General features: G+C 40.8%; 1 protein-coding gene across 12 annotated transcripts in view; it reads right to left on the bottom strand.

The window, feature by feature from the left end:
• The window catches only part of PDE5A (phosphodiesterase 5A), a 119,202-nt gene that overhangs the window by 25,991 nt on the left and 74,695 nt on the right, over positions 1-18,516 (bottom strand). For all 12 annotated transcript variants that reach the window (XM_083756462.1, XM_083756455.1, XM_083756456.1 and 9 more), the window contains 6 exons: positions 13,936-14,007; positions 10,492-10,581; positions 8,365-8,502; positions 7,427-7,494; positions 4,415-4,523; positions 2,376-2,460 (listed from right to left, as the gene is read on the bottom strand). In XM_083756462.1, coding sequence (XP_083612588.1) covers positions 2,376-2,460; positions 4,415-4,523; positions 7,427-7,494; positions 8,365-8,502; positions 10,492-10,581; positions 13,936-14,007 — 562 coding nt within the window. The remainder of the gene's footprint in view (positions 1-2,375; positions 2,461-4,414; positions 4,524-7,426; positions 7,495-8,364; positions 8,503-10,491; positions 10,582-13,935; positions 14,008-18,516) is intronic.

Below are 18,516 nucleotides of genomic sequence, written 5' to 3'. Positions count from 1 at the left end.
TTTACAAACTAATTAGATTTTTGTAAGCATGCCAAGAGAACTGTGATGAATGTCAGGTTACTGGTACACAGACAGAGCTTGCCCTTTCTTACGAGAAAAAGGACCAGATTGTTTATCAAATTAACTACAAAGACAACATAGGGGGTTCATGAGTCCTCAGACCACATGCTGCATTTGAGTAGGTCTCAAGGCTTTGTTTCTTAATAATGCTTCAGATATGACCCCTTTGTTTGCCCAAAGAGCAGCCTAGCTGGGAGATTCTACAAGAATCTGTGCTGATGACCGATGCAGGGAAATGTTGATCACAGCTGGGGAAGCTTTGGCCATCCAGAAGCTGTTTGACTCCAACTGCCATCAGCCCCCAGCCAATATGGTCAATGATAAGAGATTATGGGAGTTGTAGGCAAGCAACTTCTGGGTGACTGTAGGTTTTTGATCTCTGCTGTAGATTCAGCCTCACAAGGAATTCAACCATTCAAACAGCTTGCTTGCTTGCTTGCTTGCTTGCTTACACACACACACACATACACACCACCCTTCATCAGAGCATCACAGAAGAAAAGATCCCCCCCCAACAACTGAAGATATGTAATGAAGGCTGAGCCATTTAAGGCTTCATAGGTCAACACCCACACTTTGAATTGGGCCCTGGTTGCAGACTAGTTGGGCCAGAATTGGTGTTCTATCCTCAAACCATGTTGCACCAGTGAGCAACCTAGACCCTGAACCAGCTGAAGTTCCTGAATCGTCTTCAGAGGCAGCTCCACACATAACATGTTGTAGTAATCTAGAGGTTACCAAAGCATAGACGATGAAAGGTAGGCTTTCCCTATACAGATAAGGGTGCAGTTGAAACTGAAGGAAACTAACGTCAGGTCATTATATAATGATCCAGCACAAGTCACTGAATAATTCCTAATTTAACTCTCCACTTTTAGGAAGCTTTTAAGATTCAAGTGTGACCCCCAACTGCCCAGATCATCACTGATAACCACACAAAACCAACTTTGTCCATTTCTAGACTGTGATAACCTCATCACAGTGGTCTCTTTGTGGGGCCACGTTTGAACACAGCCCATAAGCTGCAGCTCGTATAGAATTACATTGCCAGGAGGTGGTATGGGGTGAGCACATATGACACCAATTCTGAAGAGTTTGCACTGGCTGCTTATTACATGCTACCTTGTCAAATTCAATGTGTTGCTCTTGACCTATAAAGCCCTCAATGACTGAGGACCCAGATATCTGAAGGAGTGCCTCTTCATATATCACCCTGCCTGCACACTGAGATCTGTAGGAGAGGCCCTTCTTCTTATGCAAGCTCATTATGCAGGAACTTGAGAAAGGACTGTCTATGCGGTGGCACCTTGATTGTGGAACTCTGCCTGTCACCAATATTGTCTATCTTTTGACAAGTTAGAAATACCAGTTCCGTGTGGATCTGCAAGAAGTGGAACTTGGTATACCTTCGTGTTGTCTGCTGCTGTATTTTAACAACAGGTGTGAGGTAATTTTAATTAAGCTGTTTTTTGATGGCTGCAATTTTATTGAGAATCTTATGTTACCAGCCCTTGGGTCATGAATTTGATGACGCGTAAGATATAAATACAATAAAATAAGTAAATAAATAAAAAGCACGATATACAGTAGTAGTTTGTCTTATGCTGAAGGTAATGTAAGCTCTTGAGCAAGTGGAATTATATATCTCTGGGTTTGCTTCATTTTCCTCATGCAACATGAAGCATAAAACAGCACTTCCTTAAACACAAGATCCCTTCCCCATATGGCTCCAACCAATGACATTTAAAACTTCTGTGAGTAATGGAGTGTGAGAATTACAGTAGGAATGCTTCACTATATATTTTCAAGAAACGTTCTCTAAATAGAATGTTTTCCAAAACTTTTCCATGATGCAGTGGAAGGTCCGTCCAAATATATTAAAGGCCAAATCCCTTTTAGGAAATACTTACTGCAATTTGAAAAAGGAAGAGCTTTGCAAACAAGGCCAGAAGATACAACCCGGTGCTTTCTCGTTTTGCTATCTTACAGAAATCATGGAAACACATGCGTTGCCACAAACACTCTCATGCAAAGCGTCTTATCTGGGAGTAAAGTGCATTGAATAATATAATAGAACTTATTTCCAAGAACAAGTGTTCCAGGTCAAGGTACAAATATTCTACCATGACATGCATTCATTTTATAAAGTATAAGTGAATTTAGGGACAATTTAGGGGCAAAGAAGAATTTAGCATCCATCTTAGAAAGTTAACTATCATTGCCTTCCAAGAGGATATTTTATCTCCTGATGAACCACGAGTCTCACAAAACATCATGCCGAGTGGATGAAATGAAACACAAAAAATAAATTGTACCTATTACTTTATTCTTCTTTCCGTTTTTAATTGGCGTGCATAGCAAACTTTCTATATTCTGGTTTTTACTATCTGCATTTTCATTCTGTTAATAAAAGAAACAAACCTTACTGACTTTATCAGTCAACACCAATGTTATAGATTAATCATGTAATATATAAAACTGTACAAGCATGATAATTTATGAACATGCCGAATCGTACTTCTCTCAGATTTTGGTTGGGGAAATTACAGTAGTAGCAACATTCTAAATCAACACAACTGTGAAATTTTCATTGAGATTTCCTCCATGATTTAGTACTCAAACACGTTTGCACTTTTGACAGCTGTTGTCAGGCTTTCTCTGCAGTAATAAACTGTAGTTATATAATAGATACCTTTATGCCCAAATATTCACAACATTACAATTTTCAGAAGAACAGTATGAGAATACTTACCAATTTCACAACTAACTTTAAAAACAGCAGCAGACCCTAAAATAGTCATCTCCAGAATGGTGTCCAAATGGAGGTTTTGGACTATAACATGCACCATGCCCAGCCAGCAGAGTAAGTGGTCAGGGATGAAGGGGTATTTAATCCAAAACATCTGGAGCTGGTGGAAACCTGGCCTATAATTATCCCCTTCACAAGGTAACATACTGTTGGTTTTTTAAACAGCATAATCTACACAAATAGATTCTAAGTAGAAAATTGCTAATGCTTTTTTAAAAAAATTAAAATCAAAACACAGAGCCCTAGATATTCAAATGGCTAACTGGCAAGGGTAGGGCCTCTCTCAGTATTGGGAGACCAACAGTAGTAAAGATTTGTAGAGCCCAGTAAAAGTAAAAGGGGAGGAACCAGAAGATAAACCAAAACTAGTCTATAGTTGCCAGTGTTAATTACATCTGTCTATTCCCTACATTTATATTCTAGCATTCTCATGCTATTCATGGTGATGCATGTGGTTCTTTCCACCACCATTTTATCGATGAGCTGCATTAAGTTGAGAGATAGTGATTGGTCCAAGGTCACCCAGTGACTTACAAAGGGGAGTGGGGATTTGAACCTGGGTTTCCCAGGTACTTGGGACGCGGGTGGTGCTGTGGGTTAAACCACAGAACCTAGGACTCGAATCCCCATGACGGAATGAGCTCCCATTGCTCAGTCCCAGCTCTTGCCCACCTAGTAGTTCGAAAGCATGTCAAAGTGCAAGTAGATAAATAGGTACTGCTATGGTGGGAAGGTAAACAGTGTTTCCGTGCACTGCTCTGGTTTGCCAGAAGCGGCTTAGTCATGCTGGCCACATGACCCTGAAGCTGTATGTCGGCTCCTTCAGCCAGCAAAGTGAGATGAGTGCCGCAACCCCAGAGTGGGTCACGACTGGACCTAATGGTCAGGGGCCCCTTAACCTTTACCTTCCCAGGTACTGATCCCACACCCTAACCACATTGGTTCTCTCATATCCTGACATTCCACATAAAATGTTTGAGGCAGTTTACCTGAAAACTGTTAAAATGTAACAGTAATAGGGGGGACAGCAAAAACAACAAATCCACAACACAGTACTAATCAGAGCAATGCAATAAACAATTAATTGTAAGGCAAAAACACAGAATGCCAATCTATTGAAAAACAACAATCCATTAAAACAATTCAAAGGATAGCTATCAAAAAGTCTAGTCCATGATCCACCACACAGCAAATCAGTGCATAAGTGATCTGTCCTGAACTCATCAGTGAGCAGTAGTCTTTGTAACTGAAATCATATCAGAACTTTGCTTTCCTGGACCAGGTACAAAATGGTAGAAAATGGGCCAGACAGAGAGCAATTGCCATCAGGCTAGACAGGTATGGTCCCATGAAAGACGTAGACATCTGCAGAGTGGGGACTGAAGCAGGTGTTGAGGGCTAATGTGATTATGCCTCTTGAAACTATTTAATGCAAGAATGACCCTAGAGGGGCATCGCACAAGATCTCCCGTAATTGAACTGCATGCACAAAAAGCCCTGCATTTTCCATTGGTAAGGTCAAAATCTAGATTTACATTTACTTACTGTCCAAGGAAATCTTTTGTCTTGGCGAATATCTGAAATGTTAAGAGGCTCCATGGTATTCTTCACGTATTGAGCATACATATAATTAATCTGGTTTGTATCATAGTTTCTGTTGGAGCAAGAAGAAACAGAGTAATTTCTCTGCACCACCCTCCTCATTGTCATTATTCAGTTACTGATCAACATCTACATAATCATCTCAAGGTGATGTACAATAAAAACAGCCAAAAAAACCACCACACCAACTGATATGTTTGAAGCAAAACTAAAACAATACAAAATAGATACTCCTGGCAAAGACCCATTTATCCAGCTGGAAAAATGTGTTGGAACAAAAATGTCTTCATTTGTTTCCGGAAAGTAGCAACTGGAGCTCTCCATATATCTGCTTCTCTAAACTATTCCGGGGCTATCATTACATCCATTCAGCTATTACAACCATTCACCATTTACTTCTCTAATACGTCCCTAGACTTCCACAAGATGTCTGCCCTCAAGGTGTTTCTGAACTACAGCTTCTGTCATCTTTGACTACTGGCCATGCTAATTGGGGCTGCTGGAAGCTGGAGTCAAAAACTACTTTAGGGAAGGCTGCTCTATGCTAGCAGCAATATCAAAAAGAGATTACCCATGCAGTCCATGTTTCAAAAGAAAAAGAAGAGTTGCAGCATGGACAGTGGATGGCAGGTCTTGAGCAATCAATGAAGGATGTTCAAAGGAAAACAACAGAAAGATAATGAGGTGCTACAGTTTTTTAAAAAAAATAGAAAAACATCAAACATAATGTGTATCAAACGAAAGAAAATATAAGGGAACTAATGTTGAAGAATGAAAAGCATGCAAGAAGAGAGAGGTGTTTCTAAAATCATATTTAATCATTTGCACTTGGAATTTTGGCATGTTTGTAAAACAAAAACAAATTTGCTTCACAAATAACACAGAGCAGATGGAACCCTTATGAATGTTCTCAACACTTTTGAAAGTTCATGTTAAAAGATGCTTTTCAGAGCTGAATGCACATGTCTTGCATTGCATTTGCTGTACTGTGATATAACATTTCCTTCTTCCAATCAGACACAAAATAAATCTTTCCCAAGTAGTAATTATATTATATTCCCTCCCCTCCCACTGTTGCCACTCTCTTTGCTGAAGACTCAGTCTTTTTCTGTACATACTCAGAAGACTTTTGCATTGACCCGATCACCTTCTGTTTTAAATTCATGCAATCTGAAGAGCCATGCATAATGCTGTACAGTGGGTGAGTGGAAAGAGCTCCATGTGCTCTAGAAGTGAAGCTTTTGGGGATCTTTTGTGGTTAAGGAGATACATTTGAAAACATGTTTACAAACAATTTCAAAACATCTCCGAACAAACTTGCCAGAGACTATGCCTTGTTCTTCAAAAGCCTGGCATTAGGGGCTGTTTTCCGCTTGGACCACCTTGTTTAGTGCAGCATCTGCAAAGACTCTGTGCCAAGATTCCTAGTTAAGAGCTCTGCATGTATTTTATTAGGCAAATGTGATGACTTGGATATTGTGCCCTTCTAGAAAGCTGTGGTCTGTAACCCTCTCTGTAAGATAAATTTCTATGTCACATACTACTCAATCTAGCTGGCACGCATCTTCGTTCTAATCTACAGAATTAAGTGACAGGCCCATTGATTTTGAAGGAAATTGCCAAGGGAAGGATGCTTGGAATAGCAGCCCAAGTCCCAGGAACATCAGCAGAATTAAATCAATTTCAGTAGTGAAAATAGGTCAACATTTTGACCACATGGGTTGGATAAAAGCTTTTAATAAAGGCTGAGTTGAATTAAACTTTCAAAATGTTTGGCGTGTCTTTCCATAGGTCTGTTGTTTCTTGTATTGCAGGCATGTCCAACTCCCAAGAGACTGTGATCTACTCACAGTATAAAAAGACCGGCTGTGATCTACCCACTGTCATTGCCAGAAGCTGTTGAGCTTTTTTTAGAGGAGGGTTGAACTTTTTTGGGGGGCAGTTTACAGAAGTTGTTGAGCGTTTTTTTGGGGGGGGCAGGTTTGGCCAAAGGCCATCATTAAACTTCATGTCATGATCTACCTGGGACACCCCCATGATCTACCTGTTGTACATGCCTGTTTTATTGCTTCCAGGCTGACATTATGAGGACACTCAGTGTGTAGATTTGACCCACCTGACCCTCAGATGTGGCACACAGACAATCCCCATTAGTCCAAGCACAGTCTGGGCACCAGCAGCATCAGCATGAGCTTTCACCAGGGCTGGATGAGTAACTTAAAGCCCTCTAAATGTTGTTGAACTCCAATTCATGTTTGCCCCAGCCAGCATGGTCAGTAGTCAGGAATGATGCGCGTTGTAGTCCAACAACTTCTAGAGGGCCACAGGTTAGCCAACCCTGCTCTAAATAACTCTTTTGGGAGTGACTGCTGCAGGAAATCCCTTCTACCTGTTGTTTGCAATTCACCATCTCTGCATCTAGTTTAGGACTATATCATGCAACCAATGGTGGGAACTTGCATGGCAAATACACTGCAGCACTAAGAGGGGAAGATAAGCCAACAAAATGATGAATCATCTTCATCTTGATAGGATCCCTTCTCCTCTTGCTCACTCATGAAGGCAAGTAGCCTCTTTCATATCTCCTCTATCCCACTCTCCTCATTGTGGACTTTGTCTATGCACCCACCAGAAGTAGAATGGAGCCACTAATTTCCAACCCCTTTTGTAAAGCAACCAAGGAGCTTTTAAAAAGAAAAGTATACTGAACATGTACAGCCGTTCTGACTGGTAAGTGCTGAATTTCTGAGCAAAGAGGAGTGCAACTCTCAGGGGATGTCTTCTGCACAAGCTCCTCTGAAATTAGCGGAATGCACAAGAGGTGTATTCTTGTACATTATTTCATATCTGCGGCTTTGTGCAGATAATGTTTCTGGCAATATGAAAGCAGAAAGCACTGCATTTTCTGTCTTGCCCATATGTCTGAGGCAATGGTAATTTGAGATCCATTTTTACCTTTTGTGGGTCTCACTTGAATTTTCTAATTCCTCAGATTCCATGTGAAAGACGCTGGAAAATGGATCCTAAAAATGAGAACAGTTTCAGCTTAGTTAGTATGTATAAATGGAATTATCTGTATTTCATAGCACTCAATTAAGTAATTTATTCAAGGACAGCAGCAAGTTGCTTCTGTCTCATGGTACCGTGTTACTAGGCATAAGAACATAAAAGCCCAGCTGGATCAGACCAAAGGCTCATCTAGTCCAGCATTCTGTTCTCACAGTGGCCAACCAGATGTCCATGGGAAGGCAACATGCAGATGGTTCCAGCAACTGATATTCAGAGGCATACTGTCTCAAATACTGAAGATAATATAGCTATTTTCTTATGTGACTGCTTTAAATTTCTTCATGGGTTGTAATCTGGGACCATATGCTCTTTTCTACACCCAAAGAGCAACTTCTGAGTCCCTTCTCCAGGTGTCCTCACCAGGTGAGATGAGCTAGGTGGCACCCAAACCATGGAATGCTCTCCTCAGGTGCCTGCACCCTTGATGCCATTTCAGCATTAAGCAAACACCCTTTTTATGTTCGCAGGCCTTTTAATCTGTTCCTTCTTTAAATGTGTTGTGCTGATTTTATGTTTTATCGATTTATTGTATGTGTGCTATTGTTGTTATTTTTGTTCTCAGTCACTATGAAAACATGGGAGACAGATTAAAAAAATTAAAAATGCAAGGCAGGATGTCAGTGCAGGGTGCATAACAACCACTGCACTCTGCTCTTTCAGTGGCTGCAATCCAGGGATCTAGTCCATTGTTGTTCCTTGTATGCATATGGTCATTGAACGCAATTGCAAAAGATGGGCTTCCAGTGCTGAGTGCTGGCTCTAAGGCATCTAAGGGATGCCTAAGAATCTTCTTTCCTCGAAAAGCAGTCAGGTTCTGTTCTTACCGAGCTGTCTTCGTCCACTATGAAAATGGTGCACTTCTGCACCTGCATAAAGGTGATTATGGTGGCAGCTATCTTCTTCAAAATCACTTCTAAAGATTGCTGCTCTTCAAATATTAAGCTGGCAAGATCGAGGAGAACCTACAAGGGAAAAGAAAAGAAAGATATATTAATGTTGGCAAATTTTTGATGGAAAGCAAGGCAGACACAAATTTAATAACTATGAAGTGAGATCCCCCCCAACCCTTTTTTTAATGGAGATGAAAGTCTCAGGACCAAACAACACATGATGCCGATCATCTATTTTTATATCTTTTTAAATCAAAGAATCATAAGCATTTTTCATTCACACAAAACCCCTTATCAGGAACCTTGTTGGAAGACAATCATAGCAGAACCCAAGACATAACAGAACCACATAATTAATAATGGTGCGTAACTGAGGAAATGTTTCATCCCACAGATTTCTTTTTTTTTTACCTAGATCTTTTACAGTTTTCCCTGCCTTTTCTTTTGGGGATATCCTTTGGTTAAACCGACAAATATTTAACATTAAAAAGTTTTCAAATTAGCTACTTGGCTTACCCATGCTTTCTACTTCCTGTCTACTCAAGACAGAGACATCATTCATCCATCTTCTGCAATAGAAATTTTGGGTTGGGTACATTCTTAACCCAGTGGGGACGCGCGTCTTTGGATGTTTTGGCTCATCGTGTCAACACAACCTTGATTTCTCCCACAATGCCCCACTGTAAGCTTTGCAGTGGGTGGGTGTGTATGTGGAGTGGAATTCTCAATTTGGCAAACTAGGACCCTGTTTGAAAAAAACATCAACCATGCAGTGCCGCATTATGGAGCTGGGCTGAGATGTTTACACCCCTTTTCCAAGCAATTTTGAAATCCCATCCCACTGGCAAGCTTAGGAGCACTGTCTGCCTATTTTATTCATACTGATTTTTTTTCCACACTGCCAGAGGTGGGTCTAGATACTTCCCTCCGTAAACAGTGGTGGAATATAAATAACCCTCCAACAAAGCACATGGCTAGAGGACACACCCTTAGAAACATACTGAGAGAGACCAACTCTGATTCACCAGATACAGTAAACACCCTATTAATACATGTGGAGGAGCCTCAGAGTCTGAGTGAGTTTACAGAAGACGCAGGATCAGGGCTTGTTCAGGCTCCAACTCACTCCAACGTCAGGAAAATTGGGGGGGGGGCAGATGCTCTGAATTGACCTTCCTTTCTTTTCTACTTTCCCTCCAAGCATTTGAAACCTCTCAACTCTCTATTTCTTTAGTTACATCTCACCACTGCCCATCGAGGTATTTGTATGCTAGGTACAATCTACATGTTCATATAAGGCCTGTGGCTCAGTGGGGGGAGAACATGCTCTGCATGCACAAAATCCCAGGTTCAATCCTAATGTCTCCAGCTATCTGAAGTAGCAGGGAGCCAGTTTGGTAGAGTGGTCAGTGTCAGAAAAGGACCTGGGAGACCAGGGATCAAATCTCCATGAAGCCATGAAGTTCACCTTAGGCCAGTCACCACCTTTCAGCACAACCTAACACACAGGGTTGTTGTGGGGATTGAATGGGGAGCTGGAGACCCATGTATGCCACCCTGTGCTCTATGGAAGAAAAGATGGGATATAAAGCAAATAGAGGCTTTGGAAAGCCCACGACTATGCGAGCCAAATGAAGGCCACATGGACAGGCTCCCACACTGATTCTGCCCACAACTCCAAGCCATACATTATGCAAGAGATGATAGATGATAGATAGATAGATATAGATAGATAGATAGATATAGATATAGATAGATAGATAGATAGATAGATAGATAGATAGATAGATATAGATAGATGATAGATAGATGATTGATAGATAGATAGACAGACAGATGATAGATAGATAGATGATCGATATAGATAGATGATAGATGATAGATAGATAGATTAGATAGATGATAGATAGATAGATAGATAGATAGATAGATAGATAGATGATAGATATAGATAGATAGATGATAGATAGATATAGATAGATAGATAGATAGATAGATAGATAGATAGATAGATAGATAGATGATAGATAGATAGATGGGATAGTGACTTTTTAGGCTCACCTGGTTGCGTCTGTTTTCCAGCAGGGATGTCTCATACAGCTGAGCATTGTGAAGAACAATTCCACAAAAAGCCAGGTATGCAGCAAAATCCTAAAAACCAGGTAATACTAAGTTAATTGAATTGGCAGACTGAGTATTGAGATGGCTGGGAGATAGTCAACTAATCACTGTAAAAGTACAATACAGTACAGATAAGGACCAGATTGGGCTAAATCCTACTAACACAAAAGCAGAGAGGGGAGGTTTCAAATTGGACAGAAAATTGTCTCGCTTGCTCTAGGTGCTTTCCTCTCTATTGGTTTATATTGACTCTTAACATTTGCATAAAACACATTGGCAATCCTAACCAGTGTGAGATTACTTCTCTGCTCTTTGCCATTTGTCTTCAGTATCTGCCAACAATCCCAAAGAAGGGACAACATGTACAGGCCTATATATCAGATTCCCCAAACAGTTATTTACATTTTGAAATGCTCTTGTGTTTTCTTGTTACTAACAGCACTCCAATTACTTGGATATGGCATGAAGAGTTGTTATTTTCTGTTCCCAAGAAACCTGCTTTAGTAGCAATGAGTGTTGTTTATATACTGTCCGAAAATACCCAATTCTACCTGTGACCATATCCCCAGTGGTAAAGATTTGTGGTCAATTCTTGCAAACACAAAACCAGAGTTGGACAATGGAATGTCTTATTTGCAATATTAAGTGCACAATGTCTTACAGAGACCCTCATCAACTTGGTCCAAAGCAAATAAAATAAAGAGTCTCCTTCCCTGAGCAATAATAAAAACAATCTACAGATGCTATCAAAGAGTGTCTCAGATTTTTTGACAATTATACATAAAATTGTTCTGCTAGTCAGCAGTTGCCAGGAGTTCTGCATTTGTTTTGGAAACATGTGTCTTGCTTCTAACCGCAGCTTACTTAAGAAGTATCAGTGACATCAAGGTATTTATTCATGAATAAGTGCATTCTTGAGCACAACCCATGCAATATTTATCTCTATTTTCTCATGATGAAAGTATTCCATAATAAGTAGTTCTGGGGAACCACACACACCAAAAGTTACGTCAGCCTTAAATACTGAACACATGGTATAGCCACCTATCATACAATAAATTATGTGTTTTAAAAGTAGGAATCAAATTTTGCTTACATAGCAAACTTGTGAGCCATTTTTGCTTAGGAAATATATTACTTCTGATGTCCTGCAGATGTTCATCACACATTCCATTTAGACAGGATGAATGAATTCTTATCCTGCTATTGCCAATGTTTAGATAGATAGATAGATAGATTCTTTATTGTCATTACACAAGTGCAACATTGCACAAGTGCAACGAAATTGGATGCCATCCCTTAAAAACAACAAAAGCAAAACAACAACAACAACCAAACAAACCACATTCCAGCCACACCCACACCCACACCCATCAAACTCCCAGGTCACACTATCGAGTTACTGCATTTAAGAAGGCCACAGCTCTTGGATAGAAACTATTTTTCAGTCTATTTGTCCTTGACTTGATGTTTCTGTATCTCCTGCCAGAAGGCAGTAGTACAAACAGACTGTGTCCCAGGTGAGATGCATCCTGCAGGATATTGTTTGCTTTCCTAAGACAGCGGGAACCGTACAGTTCTTCCAAAGATGGGAGGGGATGACTAGTTTGTCAGCTAGTAGCATACAGCAACTTTTCCCAAACTGGTCCTCTCTCAATATTATGGACTACAACTTCCAACAGCTCCAGCCAGCACTTGGGATGATGGAAGTTGTAGTCCAACTGCATCTGGGGGAGTTGGATTGGGGAAGTATTGGAGGATTTAACAGTGAATAGATATAATGATGGTACAATCATAGTTCATCATAGAAACTGCCCTGAGATTTACAAATGAATACAAATTCAATAAATAAGAAGAATAAGAAGCTCATAAATGAGTGATTTCTATTAAGAACATAAAAAGAGCCCTGATGGATTAGAGCAGGGGTTGTCAACCTGGTCCCTAGTGCTCACTAGTGCGCATTTCAGGATTCTAGATGGGTGGTGCGGGGTTCTACGGAACAAGGAAATTTTACCATCAAGAAGGATGCATTAGGTAGGTATAAAAAAGTTGACTACTCCTGGATTAGAAGAAGGCCTATCTAGCTTAGCATCTTGTTTCCTCACACTGACCAACCAACCAGATGCTTCTGGGAAGCCCACAAGCAGGACATGAGAGCAATAGCATAACAGGAAGCAGCCATTTTGGGGGGAGTTCTGTTCCTTGCGCCATGCACATCAGTGGAGTGGACATAATTTGCTCGTTACACTCCCATTCAGCTCTCTTCCCGCTCCAAAAGGACCTACGTGGCGGCGGTCGCGCATCAATTGGACATGTGCAAAATGGTCGCCGCCTGTACTCCTGCTGTTGTTTCCAAGCAATGGGTTTTCAGAGGCATGCTGCCTCTGATCCGGGATGTATAATAAAGCTACTGACAGCCTTTATCCTTCATGAATTTGTCTTATCCCCCTTTAACATTATCTGGGCTGACGGCCATCACTACATTTTGGGGAAGCGTATTCTAGAGTTTTAACTATGCAGCATGTGAAGAAACACTGACTTTTGTCTTCATTGGATGAATCCCAATACTCTGAGGCTCTAGTACTATGTTCAAGCAGACTAAACAATCCAGAATAAACTCATGTAAACAGAGAGGAAATTAAATTATCTGTGTATACCAACAACTTCTATGAGTCTATATTTGAATGAAATTGCTGAATTTCTAAGCTCTGTTACACAGAATGCTTATTTATTTTGTTTTAATGTATAGACCACTCACATTAGAATATATATGAGTGGTGTACTTCTTTTGAATATAATTTCCAAATGTCTGAATGCTTCCAAACTGCATTAATTTACTCCCACACTGTTGTCAGTAGAAAAGTGGTTTACTTTTGTGCTGTTCACATGGTCATTGAAAGAAATATTAATTAGTTCATGTTACTCTATTTATTTATTGTTTCATTAGGTGATTCTCCGCTTTCTAACAAGTTTCCAAGTAGCTTACAGAATATTAATATTACAACAAAACTGTTTTTTTAAAAAACCCTTTATGTCCTGCTTTTCATCCTTAATAGCAAAGAAATGTGCAAAAATAAAAAGACAATCAAATTACAAAATTCAGACTAAACTAGGAGCCACTTAGTCCGACAGCAGGTAAGTCAAAAGAACCCAGGTTGTACTAACAGCCAGCAGAATTTTCCAAAGCCAACTCTTTTCAGCATGGTGCTTAAATGACACTAAAGCAGGCTCCAGGTGAGCTTCCCTGGGAGAAGCACTCCACAGCCAGGCTGCTACCACCTAGCTGGCCCTTTCCCTAGAAGCTGCCTGCCCCACCTCAGATGGTGGAGGCACTTGAAGTAGCTTTGCTGTCATGGAAAGTGGGGAGAAGCTAATCATTTATACCTTCTCATCTTGCTCAGTGAATATTCCTCCACCACCAGACTTCTTGTTGATTGCTTGTGCCACACCAACCACCTGATGAAAATAAAATATAGAAATATTAGTTAATTCCATAGGGTGTTGACTGCAAGCCATGTAGAAGTGAACATTAGATATCAAGTAGCTGCTATGTAGTAACTTCTTCTTCTTTTTAAATGTATGTTTTAAATGAAAACGTGTATTTAACATCTCAACTTGATTGGTACTGTGATTTCTCCATGTCAGAAACTTTGACAAAACAGATGGCAAGAAGACCCCAAAATGTATTTTAGTTCTCCAAATCCAACGCTCAATATTTCCGTCAGTTCCTACTGTTGGGACAAACTGATGCTTTTGACGTTACAACAACCACGTGTTCGAAAAAGTTTTCTATGTACCACTTTGACAACAGTCAATGGCAATGAGATGAGGGTGGTAGAGGAGGAAACAAGGAAGGCAGGAATCTCAGCCTTCACTGTTTTCTGCTCCTGCCCCTACCAAGTGACAGCCCCTTTTTGACAGCCCCGGATCACTCCAGGTGGGCCACACCCCAGTGAACCAGGGGCTGCCTGATGTCAAGAACTGGCTGGATGAGGAGGAGTGGTGGGAGGCACCAGCCTGGGATCCCCCCTAGGTAAGCCTGAGAGCCAGAGGAGTGGTGGTGAGACACTGAGGACAGATCAGAGGGGGATGGGAGGGGAGGAATGGTTGGAAGTTGAAGAAGCAACAGGCTTAAGTGAGCAAGAGGAGCCAGGTGTGGAAAGCAGCTCAGACTCAGCTGATGAAGCAGAGAAGGTGGGGATAGATGCTCCATTATAGGGGCTGGTTCTGCCTGAGACCTCTCTGCTTGTATGCTGTTTTCCTGAATAAAGAATTTACTTTTCTGCTCATCTCTGTATCTTCAGTGATGCCCTGCATCTGAACCTGCCCTGCATCTGAACTTGTTCTGGTTAAATGTTGAATCGGCCACATTCTGTTCAGGATGCACAACACTACTATGTAGATGGAAGGATCTTTTCCAGCTTGTAGGCAATCTTTGGGAGTGGGGCGGGGCTGCGCAACAGGCATTGGCAGGTTATTAAGCATTGTGCCTCCTCCAAGCCTCAGATTCCCCAGAACGTGGTTTTAAATGTGATTATTTATTTATATCAAACCTTTAAACAAAATTATGTAAGGCACTTTACATAAAATTAATACAAAGTTCTAACAGAATATATAATGATAATAATAGACTAATAATAGACACAATATGATATGATAAAATATAGAATAAATAAAATAAGACACAAAGAGGCAGAATTTACAATAAAAGCAATGCTATTCTTTTTGCATACCACATCCTCACAAGTTAAGGGCTTGCCTACAGCTTGCCAGTGACATACGTAGCGTATTCTCCTTGATTCAGATGGTGAAAAGAGGAGTTCATGTTCAAAGCTCCTTAAGTTCATTTAGTTCAGATGGAGAAAACATGCTTTTTCTCTCTGTGTGTGTTGTCTTTGGAGTTTCTAAGTAACTGTTTAATTTCAAGTGACTCGAAATGCCTAGCTGCTTTTTGTGTACATATAATAGCTCTGCTGGATTTCAGAGCTTCCTGATGTTAACAGCTACAATTCCATGAGCATTAATGGAAAGTTTCAAAGGGAGTGCTCCATTAATACACTTATATCTGATCTTCTTGGGACCTCCTGCAGAGAGGTAATTGAGTCAGATGAGCAACTTTTGATGTTTCACTTGTCGTCCAAAGCAAATGAAAATAGCAAGATGCTTTTTTCGAAAGGTTTATCTGCACGCAGAATCTGAAGTGCTTTCTTCCAAAGGGAAATAGCTCTGCAACCATTAGCCCAATCCCACCTCACTTATTTTCCTGCCTCTTTCAACCTCCTTTCAAAGTTTGGCACAGAAGAAAACAATTTCTGAAGAGGAAGGGTGGTGGTGAGGAGGAAGGGATATCTGTTGTTGCTGGCGGCATCCATCTGTCTCGAAAGACAATGGAGTGCGCCTCTGGGGGTGAAGTCAAACCGCTGTAGAATCACAGCGCCTGCTGTGGATGCAGAGACCGGTAACTCACAACTGCTGACTCCCATGTTGTTTTTGCTGCATTAGCAGCACCAAAGTGGCCTCTCTGGGGTGCAAGCCTGGACAGTGTGGATGGAGGTCCTGGGCTGCCCATACAAGACACCCGCCCCCTTGGCCTTGCTGGTGTGGTCCAAAGGAAAGCAGATCAATATATTTGGCACCAGCTTGGCTGCAGGAGTTGCCGGAAATAGATGTACAAGGCACCACCCAACCGCCTTAGGGACTCCACTCCAGATTTGTGTAGGGTTTACTCCTCAGCCCTTTCTTCTCCCAAAGAAAGGCAATGGGTACTGATTTTTCCATAGGGTTTACTCCCAAAGCTTTTCTTACAAAGGAGTATAGCAACAAGGCAGTGGAGGTTTGGGATAAGAGCTTTCTCTTCTCTTCTCTTCTCTTCCCTTCCCTTCCCTTCCCTCATCTCCTCTCCTCTTCTAATTTTGCTACCTTCCCAGATTGGGACACTGGTACGATGGGGGTGCAGTATTGGGCGCACCAGATTGAAAGACAGGTAAGAAATGCAGGTAAAATATAGCACCAGTTCCAGATAGTTATCTGCAGATATATAGAATCTATGCTTTCTTGTCCTGGAGAAATGGATTCTGGAGTTGTGAAAAGTGAGAAAAATCTAAACATGCATAATTTAGGCTGATGGAGCATCATCACACAATAAAAAGATTTTTTTATTCTCTCTTAAAACTGACCAAATAATACCACCATGAGTAAGAACAAGACCAGAATGTGGGAAATGAACCTAGGAACACATTCCTTAATTAAGTAGATGAATCGAACCGACATTTAAGCCTAACCAAAATCCTTCAGGCAAATCTTCCATGCATACCCCAAGAGGGCACTACAAACTGGAACAGAGTTAAACTCATCATTCCAAACAACATTACTGGACAAGTAATAAACAATTACTCTTCAACTTATGCTCATACTTCCCAACCCCACCCCTTAGAGGTTGTCTGTACTACTTCAGTTGCAAGATGCAAAACAAACTTTTCTCTCTCCTCCATTAATATTCATAGTGGGTTAGAGCAATATAAAAAAAAGGTTTGTTGACCTCGGTTGTTTTCTCCCCAATATTCTAAGCATGTGCAGTTTTGCAGTTTTAATGAATATTTTGAATTAATTTTAGTGTAGATATACCATACTAACATGAAGATAGAGAAAATATAAGGCAAATCTGTATTAGGAAGAGAGGGGGGAATAGATAGAGATAGAAACAATACACCATGACATATTATATGGAAATACATTGTCTGCTACCATTCTGGAATGACCAAGTAGCAGGTTTAAAGTAACTTATGTCATGGCACCATCTTGCCAATGAGAACAATACGGGGGAGCTTGGTTTTAAAGTGTTTCGTTTATATAAAGAAAAAAAGGTTTGAGAGTAACCCAGAACCTTGAGCAAGCTTTCACTTCCCACTGAGGCCTGTCTGGAGGCTCTCAATATCTGGAATTCCCACCCCAGCAACTCAGATCTTCTAACCACATCCCAGTAGGAGAGAGGAAAGTTTTATTTGTTTATTTGTTGGCTCTCATGAGCTTTTTGCACCCTCCGGAAACCAAAGATGTACAAGATAAAGAAGGATGTAATTCAGTTTAGCAGCTTTAGCACATTAGTAGCAAGGGGCTGCTGCCTGGAGTCCACCAGAAATAGAATTATTTGTGACCACCGCTGTTTGGAAGGGATACGAAACAGGAAATGATGTCTTTGGCTATTAATGCAGACCTCAACATATGGAAAAGTGTGCTCACCCACTAAGCACCAAAGTTCTAATAGCCAAGTTGCAAAACTGGGTGGAAAAACACTTTCAATATCTCAGTGGATTAGATGGTGATTTATAGGCTTCTTCACTCACTCTCACACCAAGCTCTCCAAGCTACTGGCAACACAAATGGGATCATTGTGCTGCAAAGTTAGCCATTAGCAAGCATGGTTTCAAAATGCTTGTTTTAAATAAAGGTTGTATTGTCAGGCGCACTGCATAAAATCCAACTTTGCTCTTTTAAAGTTAATGGTAAACTACTCTTGGCATCATCATACAAGTCCCACACTTTAAAGAAGTCTTCCAAAACAAAACAAAACAAAAGTCTGGGCAATAATAATGCAAACCCCTCACCCACCCCACACTATAGCCAAACACACTCACAAAATCGACATACAAAGGCTGCCATCATTTTAGACATCTTATACCATCACACAGCTGCTCTCCAATTCCCAAGGCATCTTTTAATTTAACGGAAGTGTCCCTATTTTAGAATATCATACCTCAAAGAACAGACAGTCCAGATCGCCCTGAGTCAAGTTCTTTTTTATCTGCATACAACAGATACCACAAGGAACAGATAACATGGCAGCTTCACTGAAAAGAACACCCCATAGCCACCCACAAAACTCCTGTTACTATAAATTCCTAGCTAAGTGCCTCACAGCTCCCCCTTACACTGGCAGAGTTCCATCCATTTTCTCTGGATCATCCC

This window comes from Podarcis gaigeae (genome assembly GCF_964106915.1).
Source record: "Podarcis gaigeae genome assembly, chromosome: 9".
NCBI classification, from domain to species: domain Eukaryota; kingdom Metazoa; phylum Chordata; class Lepidosauria; order Squamata; family Lacertidae; genus Podarcis; species Podarcis gaigeae.
This window is presented reverse-complemented; position numbering and strand designations above follow the sequence as displayed.